This window comes from Haematobia irritans, chromosome 2 (genome assembly GCF_050003625.1).
Source record: "Haematobia irritans isolate KBUSLIRL chromosome 2, ASM5000362v1, whole genome shotgun sequence".
Lineage (NCBI taxonomy): Eukaryota > Metazoa > Arthropoda > Insecta > Diptera > Muscidae > Haematobia > Haematobia irritans.
Genome location: NC_134398.1, coordinates 176,245,841 through 176,263,505, shown reverse-complemented (window position 1 = coordinate 176,263,505; position 17,665 = coordinate 176,245,841). Strand labels below are relative to the sequence as shown.

Below are 17,665 nucleotides of genomic sequence, written 5' to 3'. Positions count from 1 at the left end.
CCCATCAAGTTATCCCTTTTTTTTACTGATTTACTGTTCACTTTAGTGAAAAAAATGACAATTTTAGCGGCTAAAGGTGGGTATTAAGTTCGAGTTTAGCCGCTAAAAACCTAATTTTTTTCATGATTACTTAATACTTTAATAATCCATTTTAAGGAATACAAACTTTGTGAAAATTTGCTTTGGGCTTTTCCCCATCATGTTATAATAAAATTTGCAACAAATATGTATAATTTCATGCATTCTTCTTACTGATTTAGTTTTCAATTTAACGATTTTAGCGGCTAATGCTTAGTACTAAGTTCGTTTCTGCGAAAAACGAATATCTTCATCTATCTCCGTAAATAGGGTCTCAAACGCAGGGACGTTAACTTATTTATGCGAAATAATATACGTGCCGATTTTTTCGTGCGAAAAATCCAGGGTTGTTAAAATATGTGTTTAAAAATGCGCAAAACAAAGATTTCGCATTTATTCCGCGCTAACGTTTTTTATATGGAGTATAACAGTTTTTCGCGCGAAAACGTGATCTTAGAACTAGGCTTAAACTCGAACTTAATACTCACCTTAAATTCGAACTGTATACCCACCTTAAATAGCGAGATTTCGTGACTAGTGTGAACGTCTGTTTATTGCTATAATTGGAATACTTGGCAACCCTAGATATTAGAGCAAACAAAATATACTAATCGATAATCGTAACAAATGTACCATCACTAATACAATTTGTTTTCAAGTACCACCACGAGTTTTTCTTCTCTCCTATAATACCGGCAATATTTTTATAAATTCAAAGGATTTCGAATTATACTTCTAAATTCAAACATGGCCAATAAACAAGCCAATAAGCCACGACTCTCTAAGGGTATATTGGAAATGAAATTTATGCAGCGAACAAAGGAAAAAGTAAATAAGGAAATTGAAGCTGCAGAAGGACAGAAGATGTATTCCAGTGAAATTACGGAGCGCATGTTGAATAGTAAATCTAATTTTATCATCGAACCCAGTTTCGTACACTGTGAAAATCTTATAGAGGGTCGTTTAAGTTTTCGAGGAATGAATCCGGAAATTGAAAGACTTTTGGAATTAGAACGAGAGGAAAAAGCAGCATCAGAGCGAAAAGATCAAACCGCAGAAGTATCAACAGAAGATATGGCTAAATTTTATCATTTAAATAAAACGTCAGAGTCAGCGGGAGCAGGACGAACTATGGAAAATAAATTCAATAAATATAAAAAGGTCAATGGGCAAAAGAGACACATGAATGACGATGATAGTTCGAGAAATAATTCAAATCATGGATCGGCGAAAAAGAAAAAAGGAAAATTTATGAAACCTAAAGATGACGATGACAATTAGTTATATAATTTTAGAATTAGCGTAGCACTACGGTTGCTTATGATTTAAATTTCGATTTTTAAGAAATTGAATTCTAGGATTTATGTACTTGATGCATATTTAAAGATTGTCCCTAGCATAACGCATTTCCCTTTCCATATCTGTCAAATTTAAAACATTTAAAAAAATTACAAATGTACATAATTTGACTCAATATATATATTACTATGGAAATAACCATGATGCCGCAGCTAGGATAATGGTATGAATATATTTTTAGATAACAATTTAAGACGTTACCTGTTATATAAAAAATCTGTATATATATATGAAAATAAAACATATTTTATCAATTACAGCAAAAACTTATTCGGATTCAGTTGGCGGTTGTATTTGACATGCAGTCAAAGAAATCTTATTAGCTGTTTACGAAGTAAAAACCCGGTTTATTCTACAAAAGGCCAACACACACACACCCTTAAACAGATCCTACAAAGTTTCACATTCAGAATAGGGCGTCGTCTTGAAGAATCTTCAAGACGAAAGTTTTGGTTATTACACCAAAAGAATGAAAAAGCGAAAGCAATACTTGCTGATCGTATTTACGAGTTTTTAAGAACAGAATTATACAAACAAGTATTTTTTGTTCTTCAATATGCTTTGGATAACATTTGGATAAATAAATTTTACTATAATTAGAAATTTTGATTTTATTGATCTTTATTTAATCCAATAGAAAATAATTAATCAAGCTTGAGATCGTATTTTTTACTATTTTTTGCTAGAGTCTGAAGTACAAAAATATAACAGCAGATACGGACTGCTGTTTTCAACAGACTTTTTGCTATGAGTACTCTTAAATTATTTCAAACAATTTCGTTAACATTTGATGCGAAATAAAATGAAATGAGGCCTTTAATTTTACTCGCTCGACAAGGAATACTCAGATAATTATACCTAGAATAACGTACCCATTGTATGAGCGCTCTTTTCTTGTTCGCATTGCTCGTTGCTGGAACTTGCTTCCAATTGACTTAAGGATTTTTTCTCATACGAATAATGCTTTTCGCTTGAAAATATATAATTTTTTGTTTCCGTTCTGATTAATGGTTATGATTTATTGGTGTTGTTTAGGACACATACTTCCATACGAATGACTCGTTGTATTTCTTTTTTTTTGGGTGGGAGCCCTTCAAACAAACTTTCAACAATCTTGATAGTTACATTTATAACTATGATTATATTCATATTTGCATTTATTATTATTATTATTGTTAGAATTATGATTATATTTCTTTGCCTAGGCTTTAAGACAAGTTGTACTTTAATTATTGGCCTTGTAGGCTTAGTATAACATATAAATAAATAAAAATGAAATGATGTTAAAAATGTTCACATTTTAGATATGCTGGTTTTGCAAAAACATTTTTTATTGTTTTTTTTTTAATACGTTTAATGAATTTTCTTTATGTTGAGTATCTCTGTAACCGTATATGACCATTTGGGCTTTGTTGTAAAATGAGTTAAAATTGTAGTCGGTGTTTGCAAATACTACCTGATTCTTTTCCTATGAGTGTACAATATTAATTACAATTATGAAGTTCTTAACTTTATTTAAATTTTTATATACAATAGTTGATTTTTCACTATTTCTCCCAGTCATCCTCAAACTCCGTATAAAAGAGTTATTTTTTAACAGCGTGCAGAGCATAAAAAAGATTGGTCGAATTAATCCAACGCCAATTGTTAGTGAAAAAATCATATATGCTTCCTTTTACTAGTACGGTATCACAATCCACTGAAAATGAGAATAGTATTCATTAGCGTAGCTAGACAATTTTCCTAGGGGGGGCTATAGCCCCCCTAGCTTAGAATTTATAGACTGAAGTTATAGGTTCAATTAATGTTTTATTTCATAAAATTGAATAAAAAATTAGACATCAAAATAACTCGTCAATTAATTTATAATAAAGCAACTAAAAGTAGTTCCACACTTTTCCCAACAAAAAAATTGTGAGTTGTTCTAAAGGCACAACTTTAAAAGAACTTCCAAAAATGTCCTCAATTATTTGAACTACACAGGAAGTTTTTTAATTGATTTTTTTTTCATATTATAATGTGTAATTTTTTGTTTTCTTTTTTTTTCAAATTGTTTAAAAAAGAGTAAGAATAAATAAATTGGTACAAATTATTCAAATTTTGCCACAAAACTGCTAAATCCATTATAGAAAAATCGATAATTTTGGAAATTGTTCGAGCAAAAACGTTTCAAACAAGCGTCAGAATGCATTAAAAATCATAAAAACAATATAAAAATTATTTATTTGGGAAAATATCACAAAATTTTTTAATTCACATTCAAAACACTGAATTCGGATCTCACCTTAAGAAGTGATGCAAATTCATTGCAACGGCAGTTGAAACGGTGGACATTTGTCCTATGACAAGCTCATATTACATTCATTGCTTCTCCGCCAATTTTGCACCACTTCTAGACCCGAAAAGAAAATCTTTAGCGGAACTTTGTGCGATTGTATATACTTGTTTAATTTTTATAAAAATTAAAAAAACTATTGACATTTATTGAAAAATGGAAAATCATAAATTGAGCTTCAAATTCTGGGGGGGGGCTAAAATTTTTCTGGGGGGGTCTAAGCCCCCTCCCCAGAGGCCTTCCTACGCTTATGATAGTATTTGATTGAAATTCATATAGAACGGGAATTGTAAAGTTATATGATGCAAAAACGCAAAAAAAAAAAAAATAAAATAAAGTACTAACTCTTCCAAAAGAGGTGTTGGAATACATGTTCTACTTTTAATGTTAAAAAATAATAATAATCATAATCATCCGATTAGTGCATACTGGGGATAAACAATCGGTAGATAAATAATGACTTTTCTATCTAAGTAAAATTTTAACGAAATTTTCTCTATAAAATAAAATTTTGACAAAATTTTCTATAGAAATAAAATTTTGACACAATTTTCTATTAGATTAAATTTTGATAAAATTTTCCATAAAAATAAAATTTTGACAAAATTATCTAAAATTTTCTATAAAAAAAACTTTGTCAAAATTTTCTATAGAAATAAAATTTTGACAATATTTTCTCTAGAAATACGATTTTGACAAATTTTCTATAGAAATAAAATTTTAAGACATTTTTCATTATAAATAAAATTTTGAAAAAATGTTCTAGTGAAATAAAATATTGACAAAAATTTCTATTGAAATAAAATTTTGAGAAAATTTTGTATAGAAATACAATTTAGACAAAATTTTCTATTGAAATAAAATTTTAACAAAATTTTCTATTTAAATAAGATTTTAACAAAATTTTTTTATAGAAATAAAATTTTGACAAATTTTTCTATAGAAATAAAATTTTGACAAAATTTTCTATAGAAATAAAATTTTGAATTTTTTTTAATGCAATAAAATTGTTGCAAAATTTTCTATAGAAATAAAATTGAGAAAATTTAATTAAAATAAATTTTCGTTTTTTTTTTTTTGTTTTGTTATTGTTGGTTTTGTTCTTTAATCATTGATGTTGTTTTTTTTTTTGATTTCAGCTTAAAACCATGCATTGACTAAACTACAAGTGTAGCTTAACCAACAGAGGAAAAGAATGTTTGTCAAATTTATTTGGGCAAAACCCTATAGACTGCAAGATGGTTGGATGGACGACCGTTTCGGAATTACCACATTTCTCATCAGCATCCTCTACTTGCAGCAAAACTATCAACCAATTATCAGAATAAATTCAGGCAGTTCATTAAACCCAACAATGAACCACACTTAAACCTTCCGAAAAAAGGTTTTACATAGATAGCCGGCTTATGTCGAAATAAATTCGTACAAACATATCTCTTTTCCTTTGCCACCGTCAAATCATCGATTTGAGTGCAGTTGGCTGGGTTTATTTTGAGCATGCTTCCTCTATCTTCATTCGTTTTGTTTTGTTATTGTTCGTTTTGTTCTTTAATCATTGTTGTTGTTTTTTTGATTTCAGCTTAAAACCATGCATTGACTAAACTACAAGTGTAGCTTAACCAGCAGAGGAAAAGAATGTTTCTCAAATTTATTTGGGCAAAGCCCTATAGACTGCAAGATGGTTGGATGGACGCACGTTTCGGAATTACCACATTTCTCATCAGCATCTACTTGCAGAAAAACTCTCAACCAATTATCAGAATAAATTCAGGCAGTTCAATAAACCCAACAATGAACCACACTTAAACCTTCCGAAATAGGGCTATAGGGCTTTGCCCAAATAAATTTGACAAACATTCCTTTCCTCTGTTGGTTAAGCTACACTTGTAGTTTAGTCAATGCATGGTTTTAAGCTGAAATAAAAAACAACAACAGAAATTAAATTTTGACAAAATTTTCTATAGAAATATTATTTTCTATAGAAATAAAATTTTGACAAAATCTTCTATAGAAATAAAATTTTGACAAAATTTTCTATAGAAATAAAATTTTGCCAAAGTTTTCTATAGAAACAAATTTCGACGACATTTCCTTTAGATAAGAAAATATTCAATAGAAACATCACTTTAGAAAAAATTTTCTATAAAAATAACTTTTTGACTAAATCTTATATAAAATCAACATCGTTTAAAATTGTAATTTTTGTTTTAGGCCATATTATAAGTTGTGTTTTTGCAACCGTGGTGCTAAATCCAATAGCTTTGGCAAACTCGTTTAATATTTTGCAACAAATTAGTTTAATTTGTGGAATAATAGTAAACGATAACTTTGTATCGAGCGACGTCAACGATAGGTTAGGTTAGGTTAGGTTACACAAAGTAAGAAAGATAATAAAAAATTTCTTCCTTATTTTATATGTTGCTCTTTATCGTTAATTGCTGGGTATGCAATCGAATTAATGTTTACAAGTTACAAGATAGTTACAATTTCCGCATTAGTAATGTTTTATTACTTTTTTGTTTTCAAACTAATTATATACAAAAGTTTTCCTGTTATTGTGCATAATTAAGATCTTTTCGCCGATTCGAAATTTTACATTGTGGGGTTTTTCGTGGAGTCACATGAAATGAACCTAAAAATATGAAGTTAATTAAGATCTATTAACAAATGTAATGAATGTGGTTTATATCGGTTAATTTTTTGTTAAACCCCAAATTTAGGTTGATTGCCTTATTTTTTATTTCTAAATCATCCGTATATCACAATTTTTATCTGATATGCTGTAATCTGGATGTTTTTGTTGACTTATAAAGATATAAAATTAATAGGCTTATATCAGCAAATTTTACCCAGCAAAAAAAGAGTCGACAAAAAAGTTGTGAAAATGTTCTTTGGGGTTCCGGAAGTGGTGCAAAAATTAGCGCGTAAGCAATGAATTTAACATGGGCTTGTCATAGGATGGATATACACTGTTTCAACAGCCGCTGCACTGAATTTGCATAATTTCTTAAGGTGTGTTTTGGATGAGAATTAACAAATTGTGATATTCTGGCAAATAAATATTTTTCTGTAATTTGTTATGTCTGAAACGTTTGAAGTTTAGGAAAATTAGAGTCACTTTTACAACTTTTCGACTAAGCAGTGGCGATTTAACAAGGAAAATGTTGGTATTTTGACCATTTTTGTCGAAATCAGAAAAACATTTATATGGGAGATATATCCAAATCTGGACCGATTTCACCAAATTTGGCACGCATAGTTACAATGCTAATTCTACTCCCTATGCAAAATTTCAACTAAATCGGAGCAAACAATTGGCCTCTGTGGGCAAATGAGTGTAAATCGGGCGAAAGCTATATATGGGAGCTATATCTAAATCTGAACCGATTTAGCTGATATTTTGCAAGTTTTTCGAGACTCATAAAATATTCGGATGTACGGAATTTGAGGAAGATCGGTTGATATACACGCCAATTATGACCAGATCGGTGAAAAATATATATGACAGCTATATCTAAATCTGAACCGATTTTTTCCAAAATAAATAGGGATCGTCTTTGAGCCGAAACAGGACCCTATACCAAATTTTAGGACCATCGGACTAAAACTGCGAGCTGTACTTTGCACACAAAAATATACCAACAGACAGACAGACGGACATCTCTAAATCGACTCAGAATTTAATTCTAAGACGATCCGTATTCAAAAATGTTGGTCTATGATTACTCCTTCTTGGCGTTACATACAAATGCACAAACTTATTATACCCTGTACCACAGTAGTGGTGAAGGGTATAAAGAGCGAGTTAAAAAAATTGAATTAAAAGGACTTCATGTGTAGTTAAAATAAAGAACATTTGTGGGAGGACATTTTTGGAAGTGCTTTTAGAAGAACTTCCAAAATTTTTTTGCTGGGTAGTGCTTGGGCCTATACAAGTTGCGATATTTATCAGATTCCTTTAAATTGAAAATATGACATCATTTTTCGTACGATCAAATGACTCGCTGAGTTGTTGTGAGCCTGCTTATTGTGTGCTGTAGCACAATTTTCCGTTGGTACTGTAGTTTTCTAACTTAGGAACTTCGCCTCGTCGTCCTCGCTGCATACACTCATAGAAAAAAGTCTGTTGTTAATAACAAACGCTGTCTGCTGTTTTTCAGCAAACAAAGACTGCTGTTTCAGCAAACATTTTTGCTATTATGAGTAACAAAATTTTTTGGCTATACCCTTCTTCGCTCCCCGTGAAAATAATGCAAACCATCTAAATTACTTCATATTATTTTGTAACTTACTCGTTTTTAAAATATTTTCCACATCTGCTGGTCTTATCATTTTATCGTAATGATGTGTACCTATAGGAATAGCTTGTAACACATATTCAGCAATTAGGACACCATAAATCCACATAGAAATTGTTTTGCTAAGAGTTGTTATAAAAATGGATCCTCCAGGCTAAAAGGAATAATTAGAAAGAGATATACGTTTGAATTCAATTAAATTTCAAATAATCATGTTTGAAAATGAGTTGTATTCAAATACTTCTCATTTTGTATTTAATTGAGATATATTATACATTTACCTCTATTGAAATAAAATTTTGATAACATTTTCTATAGAAATAAAATTTTGACAAAAATTTCTATAGAAATGACATTTTGATAAATGTTCTATACTAGAAACAAAATTTTGATAAAATGTTCTATACTAGAAACAAAATTTTGACAAAATATTCTGTAGAAATAAAATTTTGACAAAATTTTCTATAGAAATAAAATTTTGACAAAATTTTCTATAGAAATAAAGTTTTAGCAAATTTTTCTATAGAAATAAAATTTTGAGAAAAATTTTTATAGAAATAAAATATTGACAAAATTTTCTATTGAAATAAAATTTTTCTATGGAAATAAAATTTTGAGAAAAATTTCTATACAAATAAAATTTTGAGAAAGATTCTATAGAAATAAAATTTTCAGAAAATTTTCTATAGAAATAAAATTTTCTACAGAAATAAAATTTTAACACAATCTTCTAATGAAATAACATTTTAACAAAATTTTCTATAGAAATTAAATTTTGATAAAATTTTCAATAGAAATAAAATTTTGGACAAATTTTCAATAGAAATAAAATTTTGACCAAATTTTCTATTGAAATAAAATTTTGACCAAATTTTCTATAGAAATTAAAATTTTGAGAAAATGCTGTATAAATTACATTTTTGATAAAATTTTTTATAGAAATAAAATTTTGACAATATTTTCTATTGAAATAAAATGTTGACAAAATTTTCTATAGAAATAAAATTTTGAAAAATTTGAAAAATCCACATAGAAATTGTTGTTATAAAAATGGATCCTCCAGGCTAAAAGGAATAATTAGAAAGAGATATACGTTTGAATTCAATTAAATTTCAAATAATCAAGTTTGAAAATGAGTTGTATTCAAATACTTCTCATTTTGTATTTAATTGAGATATGTTATACCTTTGAGATATGTTATACATTTACCTTTATAGAAATAAAATTTTGATAAAATTTACTATAGAAATAAAATTTTGACAAAAATTTCTATAGAAATAAAATTTTGAGAAAATTATCTACAGAAATAAAATTTCAACAAAACCTATTGAAATAACATTTTAACAAAATTTTCTATTGAAATAAAATTTTGACAAAATTTTCTATAGGAATAAAATTTTCTATAGAAATAAAATTTTGACAAAATTTTCTATTGAAATAAAATTTTGACCAAATATTCTATAGAAATAAAATTCTGACAAAATTTTCTATAGAAATAAAGTTTTAGCAAATTTTTCTTTGGAAATAAAATTTTGAGAAAAATTTCTATACAAATAAAATTTTGAGAAAGATTCTATAGAAATAAAATTTTCAGAAAATTTTCTATAGAAATAAAATTTTAACACAATCTTCTATTGAAATAACATTTTAACAAAATTTTCTATAGAAATAAAATTTTGAGAATAATTTCTATAGAAATAAAATTTTGACAAAATTTTCTATTGAAATAAAATTTTGACCAAATATTCTATAGAAATAAAATTCTGACAAAATTTTCTATAGAAATAAAGTTTTAGCAAATTTTTCTTTGGAAATAAAATTTTGAGAAAAATTTCTATACAAATAAAATTTTGAGAAAGATTCTATAGAAATAAAATTTAGAGAAAATTTTCTATAGAAATAAAATTTTAACACAATCTTCTATTGAAATAACATTTTAACAAAATTTTCTATGGAAATTAAATTTTGACAAAATTTTCTATAGAAATTAAATTTTGACAAAATTTTCTATAGAAATAAAGCTTTAGTAAATTTTTCTATAGAAATAAAATTTTTAGAATAATTTCTATAGAAATAAATATTGACAAAATTTTCTATAGAAATAAAATTTTTAGAAAATTATCTACAGAAATAAAATTTTAACAAAACCTATTGAAATAACATTTTAACAAAATTTTCTATTGAAATAAAATTTTGACAAAATTTTCTATAGGAATAAAATTTTCTATTGAAATAAAATTTTGACAAAATTTTCTATAGGAATAAAATTTTCTATAGAAATAAAATTTTAGCAAAACCTATTGAAATAACATTTTAACGAAATTTTCTATAGAAATAAAATTTTGAAAAAATTTTCTATAGAAATAAAATTTTGAAAAAATTTTCTATAGAAATAAAATTTTGACAAAATTTTCTATTGAAATAAAATTTTGACCAATTTTTCTATAGAAATAAAATTTTGACAAAATTTTCTATAGAAATAAAGTTTTAGCAAATTTTTCTATGGAAATAAAATTTTGAGAAAGATTCTATAGAAATAAAATTTTGAGAAAATTTTCTGTAGAAATAAAATTTTGAGAAAATTTTCTATAGAAATAAAATTTTAACACAATCTTCTACTGAAATAACATTTTAACAAAATTTTCTATAGAAATTAAATTTTGATAAAATTTTCAATAGAAATAAAATTTTGAAAAAATTTTCAATAGAAATAAAATTTTGGCCAAATTTTCTATAGAAATTAAATTTTTGAGAAAATGTTCTTTAAATTACATTTTTGACAAAATTTTCTATAGAAATACAATTTTGACAAAATTTTCTATAGAAATAAAATGTTGACAAAATTTTCTATAGAAATAAAATTATGACAAAATTTTCTATAGAAATAAAATTTTGAAAAATTTTCTATAGAAATTTCTATAGACATTAAATTTTGACAAAATTTTCTATAGAAATAAATTTTTGACAATTTGTATTTATAGAGATATGTTATACCTTTATAGCCGCAACACTGGCTTTTAAAAATCCAATTTTATCATCAACATGTTCCAAAACTTCAGAAATAACTACAGCATCATAGCAACAATTGTTCTTCTTAACATGTTGTTCTATTGGTTCAACTTTATAATGTACACGATCACAAATCTCAACATTTTCTTTGGAAGCTAAATGGTTGCGTGCCAATATTATAAGATCTTCACTTAAATCCAAAGCAGTTACTGTTGCTCCATGACGTGCTAAATCTTCTGTGAGAATCCCACCACCACAACCTACTTCCAAAATTTGTTGATTTTTTAGGACTTTTGATGTATTTATTAAATCTGATGAAATTTTGCCCTGTGTTATCAAACCTTCATATACAAATGGGACCCTAAATGATGGATAAAGTGAAAAAATTAGAGTAAAGAAATCAAATTTAATCAAATTAAATTAGAGTAAATTTTATGCAAACCACGACCAAAGTATATATCTTGGTTTTGAATCACAAAGGCAAAGTTTTTTGGTAAATCCTCTTTATATTTTTAGTAGCGCCAACAAAATGTCCCATTTTGTTAATCGTTTTTATTCGAAAGTCTTGAAAACTAGTCGATGGGAATATTTGTTTTTTTTTTTAATTTTTGCATTTTACCCACCTTAGTTTATTTAAAGAATGTAGAGCCTTTACAGGTCCATGGGGATTCCACCAGTGAATGCCCAATTTTGAGTGATGTATAATTTCGCTTTTAGTTTGATCGCTAAGATTTAATTTTGGCTGCACGGATTTAGTTTGAAGTCTCCTTGTAGTACTAATTGTACGCACACTATTGTTGTGAGGATTATTCAAAGCGAAAGTGGTTTTTGCATATATTAAAATTTTATCGTCATATAAATTAAATCAATCATATCAATTTCTCTCTACCTGCAATGATTTAGAAGAACCAGAGTAATACTTTTTTGAAGCCGGCCAGACATGTTGATGCGATGAATTATAAAACTGAAGTGTTTTCATAATTGTCCGTTAATCACAATCTTTGCGATATTTAATTTTTTCATCTTGACGTGTTAAAATCCAGTTTATTGTTGTTCATTCTTGTCCAACTGATTTAACATTTTAAATAGATTATGGACATTTCCGGGAAGTATTACACCGAAAGAAATTTGCTAGTCGAAGCAAAAGAAAAATCTGCAGAAAAATGAAAAAACAAAAGCTGTTTGTTGAAACTTTGACTGTTTTAAATATAATTGTCCGAAAAGTAAAAATTAAGCCGAATTTCTGTCAAAATTTTATTTCTATAGAAAATTTGTCAATAATTTCTATAGACAATTTTGTCAACATTTTATTTCTATAGACAATTTTGTCAAACTTTTATTTCTATAGAAAGATTTGTCAAAATTTTATTTCTATAGAAATATTTATCAAAATTTTATTTCTATAGAAAATGTTGTCAAAATTTTATTTCTATAGAAAGATTTGTCAAAATTTTATTTCTATAGAAAATTTTGTTAAAATTTTATTTCTATAGAAAACATTTTTTTCAAAATTTTATTTAAATAGAAATTTTTGTCAAAATTTTATTTCTATAGAAAAAGTTGCCAAAACTTTATTTCTATAGAAAACTTTGTCAAAATTTTATTTAAATAGAAATTTTTGTCAAAATTTTATTTCTATAGAAAAAGTTGCCAAAAACATTATTAAAATTGTACTTTTATATAAAATTTTGTCAAAATTTTATTTCTATAGAAAATTGTGTCAAAATTTTATTTCTTAGAAAATTTGTGAAAATTGTATTTCTATAGAAAATTTTGTCAAAATTGTATTTCTATAGAAAATTTTGTCAAAATTGTATTTCTATAGAAGATGTTGTCAAAATTTTATTTCTATAGAAAATTTTGTGAACATTTTATTTCTATAGAAAATTTTGTGAAAATGTTATTTCTATAGAAAATTGTGTCAAAATTTTATTTCTTAGAAAATTTCGTGAAAATTTTATTTCTATAGAAAATTGTTGAAAATTGTATTTCTATAGAAAATTTTGTCAAAATTGTATTTCTATAGAAAATTTTGTTAAAATTGTATTTCTATAGAAGATGTTGTCAAAATTTTATTTCTATAGAAAATTGTGTCAAAATTTTATTTCTATAGAAAATTGTGTCAAAATGTTATTTCTATAAAAAATTTTGTCAAAATTGTACTTTTATATAAAATTTTGTGAAAATTGTTTTTCTATAGAAAATTGTGTCAAAATTTAATTTCTATAGAAAATTTTGTCAAAATTTTATTTCTATAGATAATTTTGTCAAAATTTTATTTCTATAGAAAATTTTGTCAAAATTTTATTTCTATAGAAAATTTTGTGAAAATTTTATGTCTATAGAAAATTTTGTGAAAATTGTATTCTATAGAAAATTGTGTCAAAATTTTATTTCTATAGAAAATTTTGTCAAAATTTTATTTCTATATAAAATTTTATCAAAATTTTATTTCGATAGAAAATTTTTTCAAATTTTATTTGTATAGAAAATTTTGTCAAAATTTTATTTCTATATAAAATTTTGTCAAAATTTTATTTCTATAGAATATTGTGTCAAAATTTTATTTCTATAGAAAATTGTGTCAAAATTTTATTTCTATAGAAAATTTTGTCAAAATTTTATTTCTATAGAAAATTTTATTTCTATAGAAAATTGTGTCAAAATTTTATTTCTCTAGAGAATTTTGTCAAAATTTTATTTCTATAGAAAATTTTGTCAAAATTTTATTTCTATAGAAAATTGTGTCAAAATTTTATTTCTTAGAAAATTTCGTGAAAATTTTGTGAAAATTGTATTTCTATAGAAAATTTTGTCAAAATTGTATTTCTATAGAAAATTTTGTCAAAATTGTATTTCTATAGAAAATTTTGTCAAAATTGCATTTCTATAGAAGATTTTGTCAAAATTTTATTTCTATAGAAAATTTTGTGAACATTTTATTTATATAGAAAATTTTGTGAAAATGTTATTTCTATAGAAAATTGTGTCAAAATTTTATTTCTTAGAAAATTTCGTGAAAATTTTATTTCTATAGAAAATTTTGTGAAAATTGTATTTCTATAGAAAATTTTGTCAAAATTGTATTTCTATAGAAAATTTTGTCAAAATTGTATTTCTATAGAAGATGTTGTCAAAATTTTATTTCTATAGAAAATTTTGTGAACATTTTATTTCTATAGAAAATTTTGTGAAAATGTTATTTCTATAGAAAATTGTGTCAAAATTTTATTTCTATAGAAAATTGTGTCAAAATGTTATTTCTATAGAAAATTTTGTCAAAATTGTACTTTTATATAAAATTTTGTGAAAATTGTATTTCTATAGAAAATTGTGTCAAAATTTTATTTCTATAGAAAATTTTGTCAAAATTTTATTTCTATATAAAATTTTGTCAAAATTTTATTTCTATATAAAATTTTGTCAAAATTTTATTTCTATAGAAAATTTTGTCAAAATGTTATTTCTAAAGAAAATTTTTTCAAATTTTATTTCTATAGAAAATTTTGTCAAAATTTTATTTCTATAGATAATTTTGTCAAAATTTTATTTCTATAGAAAATTTTGTCAAAATTTTATTTCTATAGAAAATTTTGTGAAAATTTTATTTCTATAGAAAATTTTGTGAAAATTGTATTTCTATAGAAAATTGTGTCAAAATTTTATTTCTATAGAAAATTTTGTCAAAATTTTATTTCTATATAAAATTTTATCAAAATTTTATTTCGATAGAAAATTTTTTCAAATTTTATTTGTATAGAAAATTTTGTCAAAATTTTATTTCTAATAAAATTTTGTCAAAATTTTATTTCTATAGAATATTGTGTCAAAATTTTATTTCTATAGAAAATTGTGTCAAAATTTTATTTCTATAGAAAATTTTGTCAAAATTTTATTTCTATAGAAAATTGTGTCAAAATTTTGTAAAATTTTATTTCTATACAAAATTTTGGCCAAATTTTATTTATATATCGATGCCCTCATTCCAGAGTACGCTAAGTCGACTTAGCACGTTTTGACGGAGTTCGTTGTTTTCTATTCGGATTGATGTGAATTACATCCTGTCAATTTCAAAATTTATTGGACAATTCTATCAAAAGTTATGGTTAATATTGTACTTAGCCTGTGACTAAAGTTTGAAAAATATCCAATCCAAATAGGGCAAAAAACTTTGTTCGGTCTAAAGTGGTCTAAGTCACTTTTAGCCATGTTCTATTATCACTAGTTTGAGTTCGTATATATTTAAAAAAAAAATCTGTAATAAATATGATTTTAAGACCGAAAAAAGGGTCTTATACGGTTTTTGAGAAAATCCAAAACAAAAACTTTGAACTTGTTTCCTGTAAAATTCACTTTTTAGACTTAGCGCACTTTAGAATGAAGACATCGATATGATCTTATATATGATGTGGATTCAAGATTTTTTTAACGTAATTTGGTACAAGTAATTATATAGTGGCTTACTCATTAGCCTATTGTTACTTATTTTTTATGGCGTTATGGGAACATAAAACTGTTCTAAATGGAGGGAAAGACAGCTTTTTCGGATTTCCACATCGTCATCAGTATTAGACTATATCGATAAAGTTGTTTATATAATGTTGAAAATTATATTTGGTTGAGTAACCTCGGAGTTACTCATCCATGTGGAATTAAGTTTTTTCTTCGAAGTTTAAGATACCTATATAATACAATTTCCTTGTTGAATTTAATTATGAAATAGATCTTTTTTTAATTTAATTAGATTTTATTTATAGGGCTTAGTAACAAAAGATAAATATAGAAATTCAAAACTTGTATACCATTTTAATGGCTTACAAAACAAAGAATTCAGATTCCACAATTATATTCTAGTTAAGCTGGTCGGGTCCATTTCTTAGAAATATTTTCATGAATTATCCAAATCATCGAGTCTTTAAGAACAAATTAAACGTTTCCATATCACTTTTCGCTACATTACGTACAAAATGATAGTTATTGCCTTCCACCAATGCCTTGGGTGATATATACATATCCTTTTCGGGTTCATATTGGGCTCGACCTAACATTTTCAAAAACTCATGACGTTCTCTTAAACGAAACTCTCGGGATGTTAGAATTTCTGGTTGCTGGAGTAACATTTGATGGGATAATTTCATTTCTTGATGGGCATAGGAAAAACGTTCAATCAAATCATCAGGTTCTGGGAAATGAAATAGATTAAATTTATATAAATGTTTAATTAAGTACGAATATGTTTTGCTTTTCTTACTTAACATCCAAAGTCTAGGTTTGCTAAGCAGCAGCACTTTAATTTCGTCCTTTGTGAAACCCATTTCTTCTCTGATACAAAATGTGGCATCGGCAATGTGTTGCATATTATAAGTAATTAGCCTAGGTTGTTTGCTACTTAGAAATCTTACATCATCTCCTCTGAGGTAGAATTCTTTTTGAAAAAAACCCAAACGCTTGTCGATACGTTTTGTGGAAAACATTAGCCAAAAGGGATTCATTGTTAGGATTCTTTGTATTTGGGGTTTGGTAAACTTTTTTGACTCCAAGTAGTTAACTCTAGTCTGCATGTCATCGAGATCAACTTTAAATATTAAAGGGTTTTTGGAAATCAGTTCACCAAAACACTCTGCTGGCACTCCTTGATCTTGTAAAAAGAGTAAGCGAGGATGTACGTCCTTTTCCATATCAAGCTTTAAGACAAATTCTGGCAAACCTTTACGTTTTTCTATTGAACTCAAATCAACACCTAACTTTATGAAACCCTGTAAGAGTTCAGATTTATTCACATAAGCTGCCAAATTATATGTGGGCTCTAGTGCTTGTTTCTCTTCTCCTTCAGTTTGAAGTTCCAGTTGGTTTGTATCTTTCACCGATGGGATATGTTTGCCCTCTTTTTTCCTTTGCATCATTTGTTTCAACTCCTCGAATTCTATGCCACCGGTCAATTCAGCCAACTCCTTTCGAGCCATTTCCACTTCATTGGGTGGATTAGATTTCTCTTCATTGATAAGGGGTAATGATTTGACTTCCACTTTTTGCCTGGGCAAACCTCTGATATAACGTTTATTTACTACATTTTCTACTAATTTAGGTTTTTGTATAATAAATCTTGATAAAATTCGTAACATCCTATCGATGGTAGCTTATATATTAGGTAGCAGCTGATTTTTGTAAACAAATAATAATGTAAATACGGTCTTACGAATGGAAATGTCAGTGATGCTAATTTGGTGCTTTTAGCACTAAATTATTTCTTTTTCCCAATAAACACAAGCATTGGAGAAATGCTTATATGCAATACGCTTTCAAACATTTTTTCAAAGAATTAGCTTAGAATTCAATTTTAGAAATTGTTGAGAAAATCGCGTTCTGAAAAAAACAGACATTACCCTCATCAGTAGAATTCAACACGTTAGTAACAATTTCTCAACATAGTAGCAACAACTTTTCAAACTAAATTTAATTTTAATGCTTCAAACCCATTGGAAAATTTGTTGAAGGCAAGCAATATGCAAGACCATTTGAACTAATGTTGAAGACGGGATTTACCACCAAATTGATATGGCGTTACCTACGAAAAATGTTCATCCTT

The 17,665-nt window shown here is 26.1% G+C and overlaps 3 protein-coding genes across 3 annotated transcripts; 1 reads left to right on the top strand and 2 right to left on the bottom strand.

Moving 5' to 3' along the window:
* Positions 1 to 711: 711 nt before the first annotated feature.
* On the top strand, positions 712 to 2,040 carry Mpp6 (M-phase phosphoprotein 6). Its single transcript, XM_075296898.1, has 2 exons — positions 712 to 1,600; positions 1,698 to 2,040. The coding sequence occupies exon 1, from the start codon at positions 826 to 828 to the stop codon at positions 1,357 to 1,359; it is 534 nt and encodes a 177-aa protein (XP_075153013.1). The 5' UTR covers positions 712 to 825; the 3' UTR covers positions 1,360 to 1,600; positions 1,698 to 2,040.
* Positions 2,041 to 2,925: 885 nt separating this feature from the next.
* Positions 2,926 to 12,104, bottom strand: LOC142226738 (ubiquinone biosynthesis O-methyltransferase-like). Its single transcript, XM_075296897.1, has 5 exons — positions 11,969 to 12,104; positions 11,703 to 11,870; positions 11,065 to 11,440; positions 8,065 to 8,224; positions 2,926 to 3,136 (listed from the first exon to the last, which is right to left on the bottom strand). The coding sequence occupies exons 1-5, from the start codon at positions 12,019 to 12,021 to the stop codon at positions 3,024 to 3,026; spliced, it is 870 nt and encodes a 289-aa protein (XP_075153012.1). The 5' UTR covers positions 12,022 to 12,104; the 3' UTR covers positions 2,926 to 3,023.
* A 3,701-nt stretch (positions 12,105 to 15,805) lies between these two features.
* Positions 15,806 to 17,240, bottom strand: mTerf3 (mitochondrial transcription termination factor 3). The gene is made up of 2 exons (XM_075296895.1): positions 16,331 to 17,240; positions 15,806 to 16,261 (listed from the first exon to the last, which is right to left on the bottom strand). Exons 1-2 carry the CDS (start codon positions 17,199 to 17,201, stop codon positions 15,984 to 15,986), a joined length of 1,149 nt encoding a protein of 382 aa, XP_075153010.1. The 5' UTR covers positions 17,202 to 17,240; the 3' UTR covers positions 15,806 to 15,983.
* Positions 17,241 to 17,665: the final 425 nt, after the last annotated feature.

Coding starts and splice junctions, on each gene's coding strand:
- Mpp6 (XM_075296898.1), top strand. CDS start 826: ATGGCCAATAAACAAGCCAATAAGCCACGACTCTCTAAGGGTATATTG.
- LOC142226738 (XM_075296897.1), bottom strand. CDS start 12,021: ATGTCTGGCCGGCTTCAAAAAAGTATTACTCTGGTTCTTCTAAATCAT. Junction 11,441..11,702: donor CATTCTTTAAATAAACTAAG/GTGGGTAAAATG, acceptor TCCATCATTTAG/GGTCCCATTTGTATATGAAG. Junction 3,137..8,064: donor GGAAAATATTTTAAAAACGA/GTAAGTTACAAA, acceptor TCTCATTTTCAG/TGGATTGTGATACCGTACTA.
- mTerf3 (XM_075296895.1), bottom strand. CDS start 17,201: ATGTTACGAATTTTATCAAGATTTATTATACAAAAACCTAAATTAGTA. Junction 16,262..16,330: donor ACCTAGACTTTGGATGTTAA/GTAAGAAAAGCA, acceptor TTCATTTCCCAG/AACCTGATGATTTGATTGAA.